General features: G+C 47.0%; 1 protein-coding gene across 1 annotated transcript in view; it reads left to right on the top strand.

Annotated features, from left to right (window-relative positions):
• Positions 1–12,404, top strand: part of LOC115158706 (collagen alpha-1(XXIV) chain-like) — a 75,496-nt gene extending 63,092 nt beyond the window's left edge. Inside the window, exons 14-16 of the mRNA XM_029707932.1 lie at positions 5,011–5,055; positions 11,576–11,629; positions 12,195–12,404. Of these exons, the coding sequence (XP_029563792.1) occupies positions 5,011–5,055; positions 11,576–11,629; positions 12,195–12,248 (153 nt within the window). The 3' untranslated portion in view covers positions 12,249–12,404. The remainder of the gene's footprint in view (positions 1–5,010; positions 5,056–11,575; positions 11,630–12,194) is intronic.
• Positions 12,405–13,031: the final 627 nt, after the last annotated feature.

Genomic DNA, 13,031 nt, shown 5'->3' with positions numbered 1-13,031 from the left:
CATCTCTACCTCTACCTCCATCTCTACCCCCAACTCCACCTCTTACTCCACCTCTACCCCCACCTCCACCTATACCTCCATCTCTACCTCCATCTCTACCCCCACCTATACCTCCACCTCCATCTCTACCTCCACCTCTACCTCTACCTCTACCCCACCTCCATCTCTACCTCCACCTCCATCTCTACCTCTACCCCCACCTCCATCTCTACCTCTACCCCCACCTCCATCTCTACCTCCACCTCCACCTCTACCTCCACCTGAACCTCATCTCCACCTCCACCTCTACCTATACCTCCACCTCTACCTCCACCTCTACCCCCACCTATACCTCCACCTCTACCCCACCTCTACCTATAACTCCATCTCTACCCCCACCTCCACCTATACCTCCACCTCTACCTCCATCTCTACCTCCACCTCCACCTACATTTACATTTATGTCATTTAGCAGACGCTCTTATCCAAAGCGACTTACAAATTGGTGCATTCACCTTATGATATCCAGTGGAACAACCACTTTACAATAGTACATCTATATCTTTTTTGGGGGGGGGGATTAGAAGGATTTCTTTATCCTATCCCAGGTATTCCTTAAAGAGGTGGGGTTTCAGGTGTCTACGGAAGGTGGTGATTGACTCCGCTGTCCTGGCGTCGTGAGGGAGCTTGTTCCACCATTGGGGTGCCAGAGCAGCGAACAGTTTTGACTGGGCTGAGCGGGAACTGTGCTTCCGCAGAGGTAGGGGGGCCAGCAGGCCAGAGGTGGATGAACGCAATGCCCTTGTTTGGGTGTAGGGCCTGATCAGAGCCTGAAGGTACGGAGGTGCCGTTCCCCTCACAGCTCCGTAGGCAAGCACCATGGTCTTGTAGCAGATGCGAGCTTCAACTGGAAGCCAGTGGAGTGTGCGGAGGAGCGGGGTGTCGTGAGAGAACTTGGGAAGGTTGAACACCAGACGGGCTGCGGCGTTCTGGATGAGTTGTAGGGGTTTAATGGCACAGGCAGGGAGCCCCGCCAACAGGGAGTTGCAGAAATCCAGACGGGAGATGACAAGTGCCTGGATTAGGACCTGCGCCGTTTCCTGTGTAAGGCAGGGTTGTACTCTGCGAATGTTGTATAGCATGAACCTACAGGATCGGGTCACCGCCTTGATGTTAGCGGAGAACGACAGGGTGTTGTCCAGGGTCACGCCGAGGCTCTTAGCACTCTGGGAGGAGGACACAATGGAGTTGTCCACCGTGATGGCGAGATCATGGAAAGGGCAGTCCTTCCCCGGGAGGAAGAGCAGCTCCGTCTTGCCGAGGTTCAGCTTGAGGTGGTGTTCCGTCATCCACACTGATATGTCTGCCAGACATGCAGAGATGCGATTCGCCTCCTGGTTATAAGAAGGGGGAAAGGAGAAGATTAATTGTGTGTCGTCTGCGTAGCAATGATAGGAGAGACCATGTGAGGATATGACAGAGCCAAGTGACTATACCTCCACCTCTACCTCCACCTCTACCTATACCTCCACCTTCACCTCTACCTCCACCTCCACCTCTACCTCCATCTCTACCCCCACCTCCACCTCTACCCCCACCTCCACCTATACCTCCACCTCTACCTCCACCTCTACCCCCACCTCTACCTCCACCTCCACCTCTACCTCCATCTCTACCTCCACCTCCACCTCTACCTCTACCCCCACCTCTACCTCCATCTCCACCTCTACCTCTACCTCTACCCCCACCTCCACCTCTACCTCTACCTCCACCCCCACCCCCACCTCTACCTATACCTCTACCTCTACCCCCACCTCTACCTCTACCCCATCTCCACCTCTACCTATACCTCTACCTCCACCTCTACCTATACCTCCGCCTTCACCTCTACCTCCACCTCCACCTCTACCTCCATCTCTGCCTCCACCTCTACCTCCACCTTCACCTCAACCCCCACCTCCACCTCTACCTCCACCTCTACCTCCACCTCTACCCCCACCTCTACCCCCACCTCTACCTCCACCTCCACCTCTACCTCCATTTCTACCTCCACCTCCATCTCCACCTCTACCTCTACCCCCACCTCTACCTCCATCTCTACCTCTACCCCCACCTCCACCTCCACTTTTACCTCTACCTCCACCCCCACCCCCACCTGTACCTATACCTCTACCTCTACCCCCACCTCTACCTCTACCCCATCTCCACCTCTACCTCTACCTCCACCTCTACCTATACCTCCACCTCTACCTCCACCTCTACCTCCACCTTCACCTCTACCTCCACCTCCACCTCTACCCCCACCTCCACCTATACCTCCATCTCTACCTCTACCTCCATCTCTACCCCCACCTCCACCTCTTCCTCCTCCTCTACCCCCACCTCCACCTATACCTCCATCTCTACCTCTACCTCCATCTCTACCCCCACCTATACCTCCACCTTCATCTCTACCTCCACCTCTACCTCTACCTCAACCCCACCTCCATCTCTACCTCCACCTCCATCTCTACCTCTACCCCCACCTCCATCTCTACCTCCACCTCCACCTCAACCTCATCTCCACCGCCACCTCTACCTCCACCTCTACCCCCACCTATACCTCCACCTCTACCCCACCTCTACCTATAACTCCACATCTACCCCCACCTCCACCTATACCTCCACCTCCACCTCTACCTCTACCCCCACCTCCATCTCTACCTCTACCCCCACCTACATCTCTACCTCCACCTCCACCTCAACCTCATCTCCACCTCCACCTCTACCTATACCGCCACCTCTACCTCCACCTCTACCCCCACCTATACCTCCACCTCTACCCCACCTCTACCTATAACTCCACCTCTACCCCCACCTCCACCTATACCTCCACCTCCACCTCTACCTCCATCTCTACCTCCACCTACATTTACATTTATGTCATTTAGCAGACGCTCTTATCCAGAGCGACTTACAAATTGGTGCATTCACCTTATGATATCCAGTAGAACAACCACTTTACAATAGAACATCTATATCTTTTTTGGGGGGGGGGGGATTAGAAGGATTACTTTATCCTATCCCAGGTATTCCTTAAAAAGGTGGGGTTTCAGGTGTCTACGGAAGGTGGTGATTGACTCCGCTGTCCTGGCGTCGTGAGGGAGCTTGTTCCACCATTGGGGTGCCAGAGCAGCGAACAGTTTTGACTGGGCTGAGCGGGAACTGTGCTTCCGCAGAGGTAGGGGGGCCAGCAGGCCAGAGGTGGATGAACGCAATGCCCTTGTTTGGGTGTAGGGCCTGATCAGAGCCTGAAGGTACGGAGGTGCCGTTCCCCTCACAGCTCCGTAGGCAAGCACCATGGTCTTGTAGCAGATGCGAGCTTTAACTGGAAGCCAGTGGAGTGTGCGGAGGAGCGGGGTGACGTGAGAGAACTTGGGAAGGTTGAACACCAGACGGGCTGCGGCGTTCTGGATGAGTTGTAGGGGTTTAATGGCACAGGCAGGGAGCCCCGCCAACAGGGAGTTGCAGAAATCCAGACGGGAGATGACAAGTGCCTGGATTAGGACCTGCGCTGCTTCCTGTGTAAGGCAGGGTCGTACTCTGCGAATGTTGTATAGCATGAACCTACAGGATCGGGTCACCGCCTTGATGTTAGCGGAGCACGACAGGGTGTTGTCCAGGGTCACGCCGAGGCTCTTAGCACTCTGGGAGGAGGACACAATGGAGTTGTCCACTGTGATGGCGAGATCATGGAAAGGGCAGTCCTTCCCCGGGAGGAAGAGCAGCTCCGTCTTGCCGAGGTTCAGCTTGAGGTGGTGATCCGTCATCCACACTGATATGTCTGCCAGACATGCAGAGATGCGATTCGCCACCTGGTTATCAGAAGGGGGAAAGGAGAAGATTAATTGTGTGTCGTCTGCGTAGCAATGATAGGAGAGACCATGTGAGGATATGACAGAGCCAAGTGACTATACCTCCACCTCTACCTCCACATCTACCCCCACCTCCACCTATACCTCCACCTCCATCTGCACCTCCACCTATACCTCCACCTCTACCCCTACCAAGTTTGCTTCCATTGTTCTCAAAACACAGGAGTACTCACCTGTGGCCTTTTTATCCATACCAAAGGTCTGATTGCAAAGTGAACATTTACGTAATTAGTGTTTGCACATATGAAGAGTGAAAGTGATCAATTGGTAATTGAGCCTAGCTTGTTGAACAGTGTTGTTTTTCATTTACACACAAGATATTTTAGTTGTGAAGGTTGTACCAAAGTTAGATAATTGTGTGTTGTATTTTCCCAGATGTTTGTTATAGAATTGCAATCTGAGTGTAAAGCAAAACATGTGCCAGTAGTATTGCAGATTTGGTGGATGGTTCTGCTAAATTAGTTACAGGTTTGGGTCATTGTGCCTCATGGGCCAGTTTTAGTGTGTAAACAATTGAGAAAAACTGTAATATGGAATTATTAGTGTGCGTGTAAATGTACTGTATAGCTCTGGATGGATGAGCTCAGCCCAGGCCCAGCGGTCTGTAACGTTTTAGAGCTCAGTGTGTTGAGATGATATGTAATCCATTAAGATTAGTGGGGATGTGTTGGGCAGAGTTAGAGAGGATATCTTTATTGAGCCGGAAAAGTATGCTGCAGATTATCAACTTTGTTTCTTCTCTTCTGTTTGTTCTGAGCCTTTTTATTGATTTAAAAAGCACTGTAAAAGCACTGTAAATACACTGTAAAACCACTGTAAAAGTACTGTGAAAGCATTGTTTAATGTAGACTTACAAGCAGTAAAGAAGAGAGTTGTGTAGTATGATTCGCTGTATCTGGGTGTGCCAGCCTGCATGATATAGTCATTTGGAGAAAAGCTTTATTATCCTGTGTGTGTGTGTGTGTGTGTGTGTGTGTGTGTGTGTGTGTGTGTGTGTGTGTGTGTGTGTGTGTGTGTGTGTGTGTGTGTGTGTGTGTGTGTGTGTGTGTGTGTGTGTGTGTGTGTGTGTGTGTGCATTGCTACCCTGTACTCATGGTGTTCCTGTGCTCTTTTACAGGGGCTTGCTGGAGGTGCTGGCATGGGGGGCTTTCCTGGCCTAAGGGTGAGTATCACACAACATTACATTACACACCATGTCTTAATTCATCTGTTGTGTTTTGATCAAGATCCAACGTTTTTAGCTTTATGACATTGTGCGTTTAGTGTTGTAGAGGTTGACTACAGTAGGAGCTTACCACTGACTTTGAATGTAGTGTACATTCATTCATTTTCTCATTTATTCATTCTGGTATGTTTGATTTTGATGCAGTTCAGGGAAGATGGGATGTAGTAGGGTCTGATACTTGATTACAGTACTTTTCTCATACAGTGTATTATAAACACATCAAGCTAAATCCATATTTGTCTGTAGATTAGATGTTTTGATGATGTTTTGGATACTGGGAGAGTTAAATGTTTGATGAATGGGGAATCTGCTCTGACTTGCTTTAATAAATGGAAATATCTAGCTAGTGCCAGTGCTTTCAGGCACCATGCAAATTCTCCAGCCGAGGTCATTTTGTTTTGAATGGCAACAATATATTCTTCACCCTGCCAGCTACTGTGTAATGCTTAGTGCTGCACGATGACCTGCCAAAGGCTTGTAGGTCTGTCAAGCCCTGGGCTGAGTGAGAGAGAGGGAGAGGAAGCACAGACAAAAAGAGAGAGAGAGAGGTGGAGTGAGAGAGGGAGAGTGAGCGCAGAGAGAGAGAGCAAGAGAGAAAGAGAGGTGGAGAGAGAGAGTGAGAGAGAGAGAGAGAGAGAGAGAGAGATGGAGAGAGAGAGAGCAAGAGAGAGAGAGAGAGAGACAAAGGTGGAGTTAGAGAGAGTGAGAGAGAGAAAGAGAGAGAGCAAGAGAGGGAGCAAGAGGGAGAGGGAGAAGGAGAGAGAGAGAGAGAGACAGAGAGAGAGAGAGAGAGCAAGAGAGAGAGAAAGGTGGAGTGAGAGAGGGAGCACAGAGACAAAAAGGGAGCGAGGGAGAGAGAGCAAGAGAAGGAGAGAGAGCAAGAGAGAGAGGGAGAGAGAGTGAGACAGAGAGGGAGAGAGAGAGAGAGACAGAGAGGGAGAGAGACAGAGAGAGGGAGAGAGAGAGAGAGTGAGACAGAGAGGGAGAAAGAGAAGAGAGGGAGAGAGAGAAGAGAGGGAGAGAGAGAGAGAGAGAGAGTGAGACAGAGAGGGGGAGAGAGAGAGAGAGAGTGAGACAGAGAGAGAGAGAGAGAGGGAGAGAGAGAGAGAGAGAGTGAGACAGAGGAGAGAGAGAGAGAGAGAGAGGGAGAGAGAGAGAGAGAGAGGAGAGAGGGGAGAGAGTGAGACAGAGAGGGAGAGAGAGAGAGAGAGAGTGAGTACAGAGAGAGAGAGAGTGAGACAGAGAGGGAGAGAGAGAGAGAGGAGAGAGAGAGAGAAATGAGGGAGCGAGAGATAATCTATGTAATAAATGTAAGAAGTAAATGTCAAATTGGCTTTCTCCCCATCCATCGCACTACACACACAAATTAATTAACATGGCCCCTCAAAAGAATTGGGCAAAATCTTTGCTTGCTTATTGACTTTAATAAAGCATTAGATTATTTTTGGCACAAAGGGCTATTCTACAAAATTCTCCAAAGTGGGCTTGGTGGTAAGGTGTATGACTTAACAAATTGTATGTACACAGAAAACAAGTGTGCAATAAAAATCTAGAACCAAAGAACTTAATTATTTTCACAACGTCGAGGTGTGAGACAAGGCTACAGTTTGAGTCCAAACCTTTTCAACATTTATATCAATGAATTAGCAGACATGTTGGACCATTCTCCAGCGCCAGGACTCACACTATTTGACACATGTAAAATACCTGCTATATGCTGATGATTTGGTTCTTTTATCACCAACCAAAGAAGGTCTTCAACAGAACCTTAACCCTTCTAGAAGAAATATTGCCATAATTATGCCCTGGCAGTATATTTCAAAACCCTAAAATCATGATTTTCCAGAAAAAAAACCCAGAAACACAAATACAAATTCACCCTGAACAACATAATAATTTAACAGACTAAAAAATGACTCATAACTTGGTCTGAGTGAGAGAGAGGGAGAGAGAGCACAGAGACAAAAAGAGAGAGAGAGTTTCCTCAGCCATCGTCACAGCAGCCGGCCGTAACTCAACCTCTATACCGTAACTTAACTGTAAATTGATTGACTACTGTTACAAGATGCCCGCCAGGCAGCATGGCCACCGGCCCTCCAGGTTTCTGATTTGACTCAGATGAATGACTCTGACCTATCCCTACAAATCAACCTCTTCTCTGTGGACAGGACAGGACATGACTGGACATGGTCAGGTCAGGCTGCTGGAGGCTAGGCCTGCTGGGGAAAAGCAGCCAGCTCTAATCCAGTTGTGACAGAAATTGGAGGCTACATTTGTAGGATGTTGATACAGTAGTCCATGTAAAGTACACGTACAGCACAAGAACTGTGAATCGGAAGCTTCATGAAATGGGTTTCCATGGCCAAACAGCTACACACAAGCCTTAGATCACCATGCGCAATGGCAAGCGTCGGCTGGAGTGGTGTAAAATTTGCCGCAATTGGACTCTGGAGCAGTGGAAACGCATTCTCAGGAGTGATGAATCACGCTTCACCATCTGGCAGTCCGACAGACAAATCTGGATTTGGCAGATGCCAGGAGAACGCTACCTGCCTGAATGCATAGTGCCAACTGTAAAGTTTGGTGGAGGAGGAATAATGGTCTGGGGCTGTTTTTCATGGTTCGGGTTAGGCCCCTTAATTCCAGTGAAAGGACATCTTAATGCTATAGCATACAATGACATTCTAGACGATTCTGTGCCAACTTTGTTCCAAGCCTAATTACCCGACATCAGTGCCCGACCTCACTAATGCTCTTGTGGCTGAATGGACTCAAGTCTCCTCAGCAATGTTCCAACATCTAGTGGAAAGCCTTCCCAGAAGAATGGAGGCTGTGATAGCAGCAAAGGCGGGACCAACTCCATATTAATGCCCATGATATTGGAATGAGATGTTCAACGTTATTGTAAGAGCAGGTACTTTACATGAAATATCTCTCAAAGATGATCTTGTGAATAACAGCGCTTGACTAGGAAGCTCAACATCCACAATGTCTCCCTGCCTGAAATCAGACAGATGAGTGGATCATTACTTTCAAAGGCCTAATGTAGCCTTCGTTAATGGTTTATAAGGCCTACAGTTGAAGTCGGAAGTTTACATACACTTAGGTTGGAGTCATTAAAACTCGTTTTTCAACCACTCCACAAATTTCTTGTTAACAAACTATAGTTTTGGCAAGTTGGTTAGGACATCTACTTTGTGCATGACACAAGTAATTTTTCCAACAATTGTTAACAGACAGATTATTTAACTTATAATTCACTGTATCACAATTCCAGTGGGTCAGAAGTTTACATACACTGAGTTGACTGTGCCTTTAAACAACTTGGAAAATTCCAGAAAATGATGGCATGGCTTTAGAAGTGTCTGATTGACACCATGTGAGTCAATTGGAGGTGTACCTGTAGATGTATTTCAAGGCCTACCTTCAAACTCAGTGCCTCTTTGTTTGACATCATGGGAAAATCAAAAGAAATCACCATGGGACCACGCAGCCGTCATACCGCTCAGGAAGGAGACACGTTCTGTCTCCTAGAGATGAACGTACTTTGGTGTGAAAAGTGCAAATAAATCCCAGAACAACAGCAAAGGACCTTGTGAAGATGCTGGAGGAAACAGGTACAAAAGTATCTATATCCACAGTGAAACGAGTCCTATATCGACATAACCTGAAAGGGCCGCTCAGCAAGGAAGAAGCCACTGCTCCAAAACCACCATAAAAAAGCCAGACTACTGTTCGCAACTGCACAAGGGGACAAAGATCGTACTTTTTGGAGAAATGTCCTCTGGTCTGATGAAACAAAAATAGATCTGTTTGGCCATAATGACCATCGTTATTTTTGGAGGAAAAAGGGGGAGGCTTGCAAGCCGAAGAACACCATCCCAACCGTGAAGCACGGGGGGTGGCAGCATCATGTTGTGGGGGGCTTTGCTGCAGGAGGGACTGGTGGACTTCACAAAATAGATGGCATCATGAGGACAAAAAATAATGTGGATATATTGAAGCAAGTCTCAAGACATCAGTCAGGAAGTTAAAGCTTGGTCGCAAATGGGTCTTCCAAATGGACAATGACCCCAAGCATACTTCCAAAGTTGTGGCAAAATGGCTTAAGGACAATAAAGTCAAGGTATATGAGTGGCCATCACAAAGCCCTGACTTCAATCCCATAGAAAATGTGTGGGCAGAACTGAAAAAGCATGTGCGAGCAAGGAGGCCTACAAACCTGACTCAGTTACACCAGCTCTGTCAGGAGGAATGGGCCAAAATTCACCCAACTTATTGTGGGAAGCTTGTGGAAGGCTACCCAAAATGTATGACCGAAGTTAAACAATTTAAAGGCAATGCTACGATATACTAATTGAGCGTATGTAAACTTCTGACCCACTGGGAATGTGATGAATGAAATTAAAGCGGAAATAAATAATTCTCTCTAATATTATTCTGACATTTCACATTCTTAAAATAAATTGGTGATCCTAACTGACCTAAGACGGAATTTTTACTAGGATTAAATGTCAGGAATTGTGAAAAACTGAGTTTAAATGTATTTGGCTAAGGTGTATGTAAACTTCCAACTTCAAACTGCTTACAAATACTCTATAAAGCCTTATAAGTTATAGGTGTTTGTTTAAATGATGACCGTAGTGTGCCTGCAGTAATGGCTGTCGGTACTGGACTCTGTTACATCAGACACTTTGCCCCAGAGAAAGTAGGTCCCACTGCAGAGACAAATATGAATTCAGCTCTATGAATGTGGGAGACTTCCGTCACGCTGGAATTGGAATCACACATGTCCTCCAGCCATCATTAATGTGAGAGGAACCCGGCTAGTGTGGCCGTGGCGACCGATTCCTCATGTCACCCTGTCTGCATCCCGCGCCATGAGGAAGTCTTTCAAATTCACATTTCAAACCAATTGGTGGCATCTCCTCAGGTGATTGATATCCATCTCTCTAACCTCACCACAACCCCCCACTTCAACCTCACCCCCAACCTTATGCAGGAGGCAGAGAGAGAGACAGACAGGAGACAGACATGCAGGCCAGACCCTGTCTAGCCTCCGTTCTTTCCTCACGCCTCCTGTTCTGTGCTCTGTTCCAAAAACTCTTGTTGCTGCATATTTTTTCCTAGATTTTTACTTGAAGCATTGTGACCTAATTCTGGAGAGCTTCTTTATAAACAAAGTCGTGGCAGTGAGCCTGAATGCTGCTAGACCCTAAAGAACAGCCATGAGGATCAGATCTGCTTGGTGTTTGACAGACAGACTTGGTTGTCTTGTGGTTTGCCATCGATTGTGTATAATATTTTACTGATTGTCATGGTTTAATGATCCTTGTGATGGGAGAATGCACAGCTGGTGCAAGAACTGGGGAACTATTTATCATGTGGCCTCTGACCATAAGATGAGTTGTAAGGAAAAATAGCTATTTCAAACAAACTACTGACAGCCTACACTATGTCTGGTGAAATAATTGGAGAACATGTAGAACAAAGATGTCGTTAATGAAGAAGCACAGCTGCTTTCAATTATGAATCCTCAGCTGCTCTTATCTGTTATTCTGTAGTCTCCATAAATACAACAGATGATTTAACAAACCACTCCATGTTTTACAACTGCTTTCACTAATTGATCCTCAGCTGATCTTATAGTAACTGTTCTACGTAGGCTTCATACAAGTCATGATTTACCAAGGTACTCCTCATGTTTTACAATGTGAACAGCCCTTAATGGCTTCCGTGACAGCGGCTGACGAAATCTGTTGTAGAGGTTAAGCAGCAGGTGTACAGGCTGGCTCTGATGCGGGGGTGCTGGTGACAGTCCCCTCAAAACCCAGTAATGGGAAACAGACCCACACCGGTACACATGGAACACATGGAACCACATACAGAACTGACCCTCTGTCCCACACTACACTTCCACAGAGAACCTGCTACATCAGTCTGCGGAATGGGAGAGAGGGCACACAACATCATCATGATCTTCCTCATCATAATTATCAAAGTCAATGTAATTACAATGATTAGAACCATCATTCTAATAATAATGAATCATGAACCGTGCGGTGCTAAAGAACATACAGTACAGTAGGTGTCTCTTTCACTGCCTGCCTGCAATAGAAGACTCCTTGTTCAGCAGCACAGTGTCCGGTCACTCCTACCATTTCCGTGTTGCAGCTGATTAGATGTGATGTTCCTGTCCTGCGTCCGCTCGGATGGACGGCTTAACCCCAAACGGACGCTTTAGTGTCAGCACAGGAACAGCTTGGAAGTCATCATAGCTAGGTGTTGGCTCACAGGAATGCATGTGTCAAAATAATCCTGTGAAACACGTCCTTCAAAATCTGTCCCCATAAAACAAAGCATGTATAATATATACTGTATACTTCATGTGTGTGTGTGTGTGTATGTGTGTGTTTGTGTGTATTGTATCTTACCCTACTGCTCCTTCTCTCTACAGGGAGACCCAGGACCTGAGGGACAGCGAGGACTGACTGGCATAGTGGGAACTATGGTAACTATAGACCCCTCCTCTCTCCCTTCTCATCCCCTCCTCCTTCTCTCTCCTCTCTCTCTTCCTCTCCTTTCCTCTCCTCCTCTATCCTCTCCTCTTCTATCCTCTCCTTTCCTCTCCTCCTCTCTCATTTCCTCTCCTCCTCACTCCTCTCCTCAACTCCTCTCTCCTCTCTCCCTCCCCTCTCCTATCCTCACCTATACTCTCCTCATCTCTCCTCTTCTCTTCTCCTCACTCCTCTCGTATCCTCTCCTCCTCTGTACTCTCCTCTCCTTCTCTCTCCTCTCCTCTCCTCTCCTATCCTCCTCTCTCATCTCCTCTCTCCTCTCCTTTTCTTTCCTCCTCACCTATACTCTCCTCATCTCTCCTCATCTCTCCTCATCTCTCCTCATCTCTCCTATTCTCTCCTCTCCTCTCCTCTCCTCTCCTCTCCTCTTCTCTCCTCTTATCCTCTCCTCCCCAGCAAGTAATTTCTTATACCGGCCTCTGTATCTTCCTCTGTCTGACCTCTTTTCAAAATGGCTGCCACTGAGGAGTCCCTCCTTTCTTGTTCTCTCTCTGACAGGGCCTGGCGGGAAAAGCGGGGCTGCCTGGATTGAAAGGTGATAAGGTGATCTAAATATTTATATTATTGTAGTGTATCTGGGAATGTCTTAGTCCAATGTGTGTATGAGTGGGATGTGTGTCCAGTACTTGGGGAGGATGATGGGATAGCATGGGAGTAGCTGAACAGAGGAATGATGATTTGATATGCACATACAGTACCAGTCAAAAATGTGGACACACCTACTATGAAAACTATGAAATAACACATGGAATCATGTCGTAAACAAAAAAGTGTTGAACAAATCTAAATATATTTGAGATTTGAGATTCTTCAAAGTAGCCAACCTTTTCCTTAATGACAGCTTTGCACACTTTTGGCATTCTTTCAACCAGCTTCATGAGGTAGTCACCTGGAATGCATTTCAATTCAATCAATCAATCAATCAAATGTATTTATAAATCCTTTTTACATCAGCCGATGTCACAAAGTGTAATACAGAAACCCAATTAACAGGTGTGCCTTGTTAAAAGTTAATTTGTGTAATTTCTTTCTTAATGCGTTTGAGCCAATCAGTTGTGTTGTGACCAGGTAGGGGTGGTATACAGAAAATAGCCCTATTTGGTAAAAGACCAAGTCCATATTATGGCAAGAACAGCTCAAATAAGCAAAGAGAAATGACAGTCCATCATTACTTCAAGACATGAAGGTCAGTCAATCTGGAAAATGTAAAGAACGTTGAACATTTCTTCAAGTGTAGTCGCAAAAACCATCAAGCGCTATGATGAATCTGGCACTTCTGAGGACCGCCACATGAATGGAAGACCCAGAGTTACCTGTGCTGCAGAGGATAAGTTT

The sequence above is a fragment of the Salmo trutta genome, chromosome 22 (genome assembly GCF_901001165.1).
Source record: "Salmo trutta chromosome 22, fSalTru1.1, whole genome shotgun sequence".
Classification (NCBI taxonomy): Eukaryota; Metazoa; Chordata; class Actinopteri; order Salmoniformes; family Salmonidae; genus Salmo; species Salmo trutta.
The sequence above is the reverse complement of the archived record's forward strand: the minus strand, read 5'-3'. Positions and strand labels throughout refer to the sequence as shown.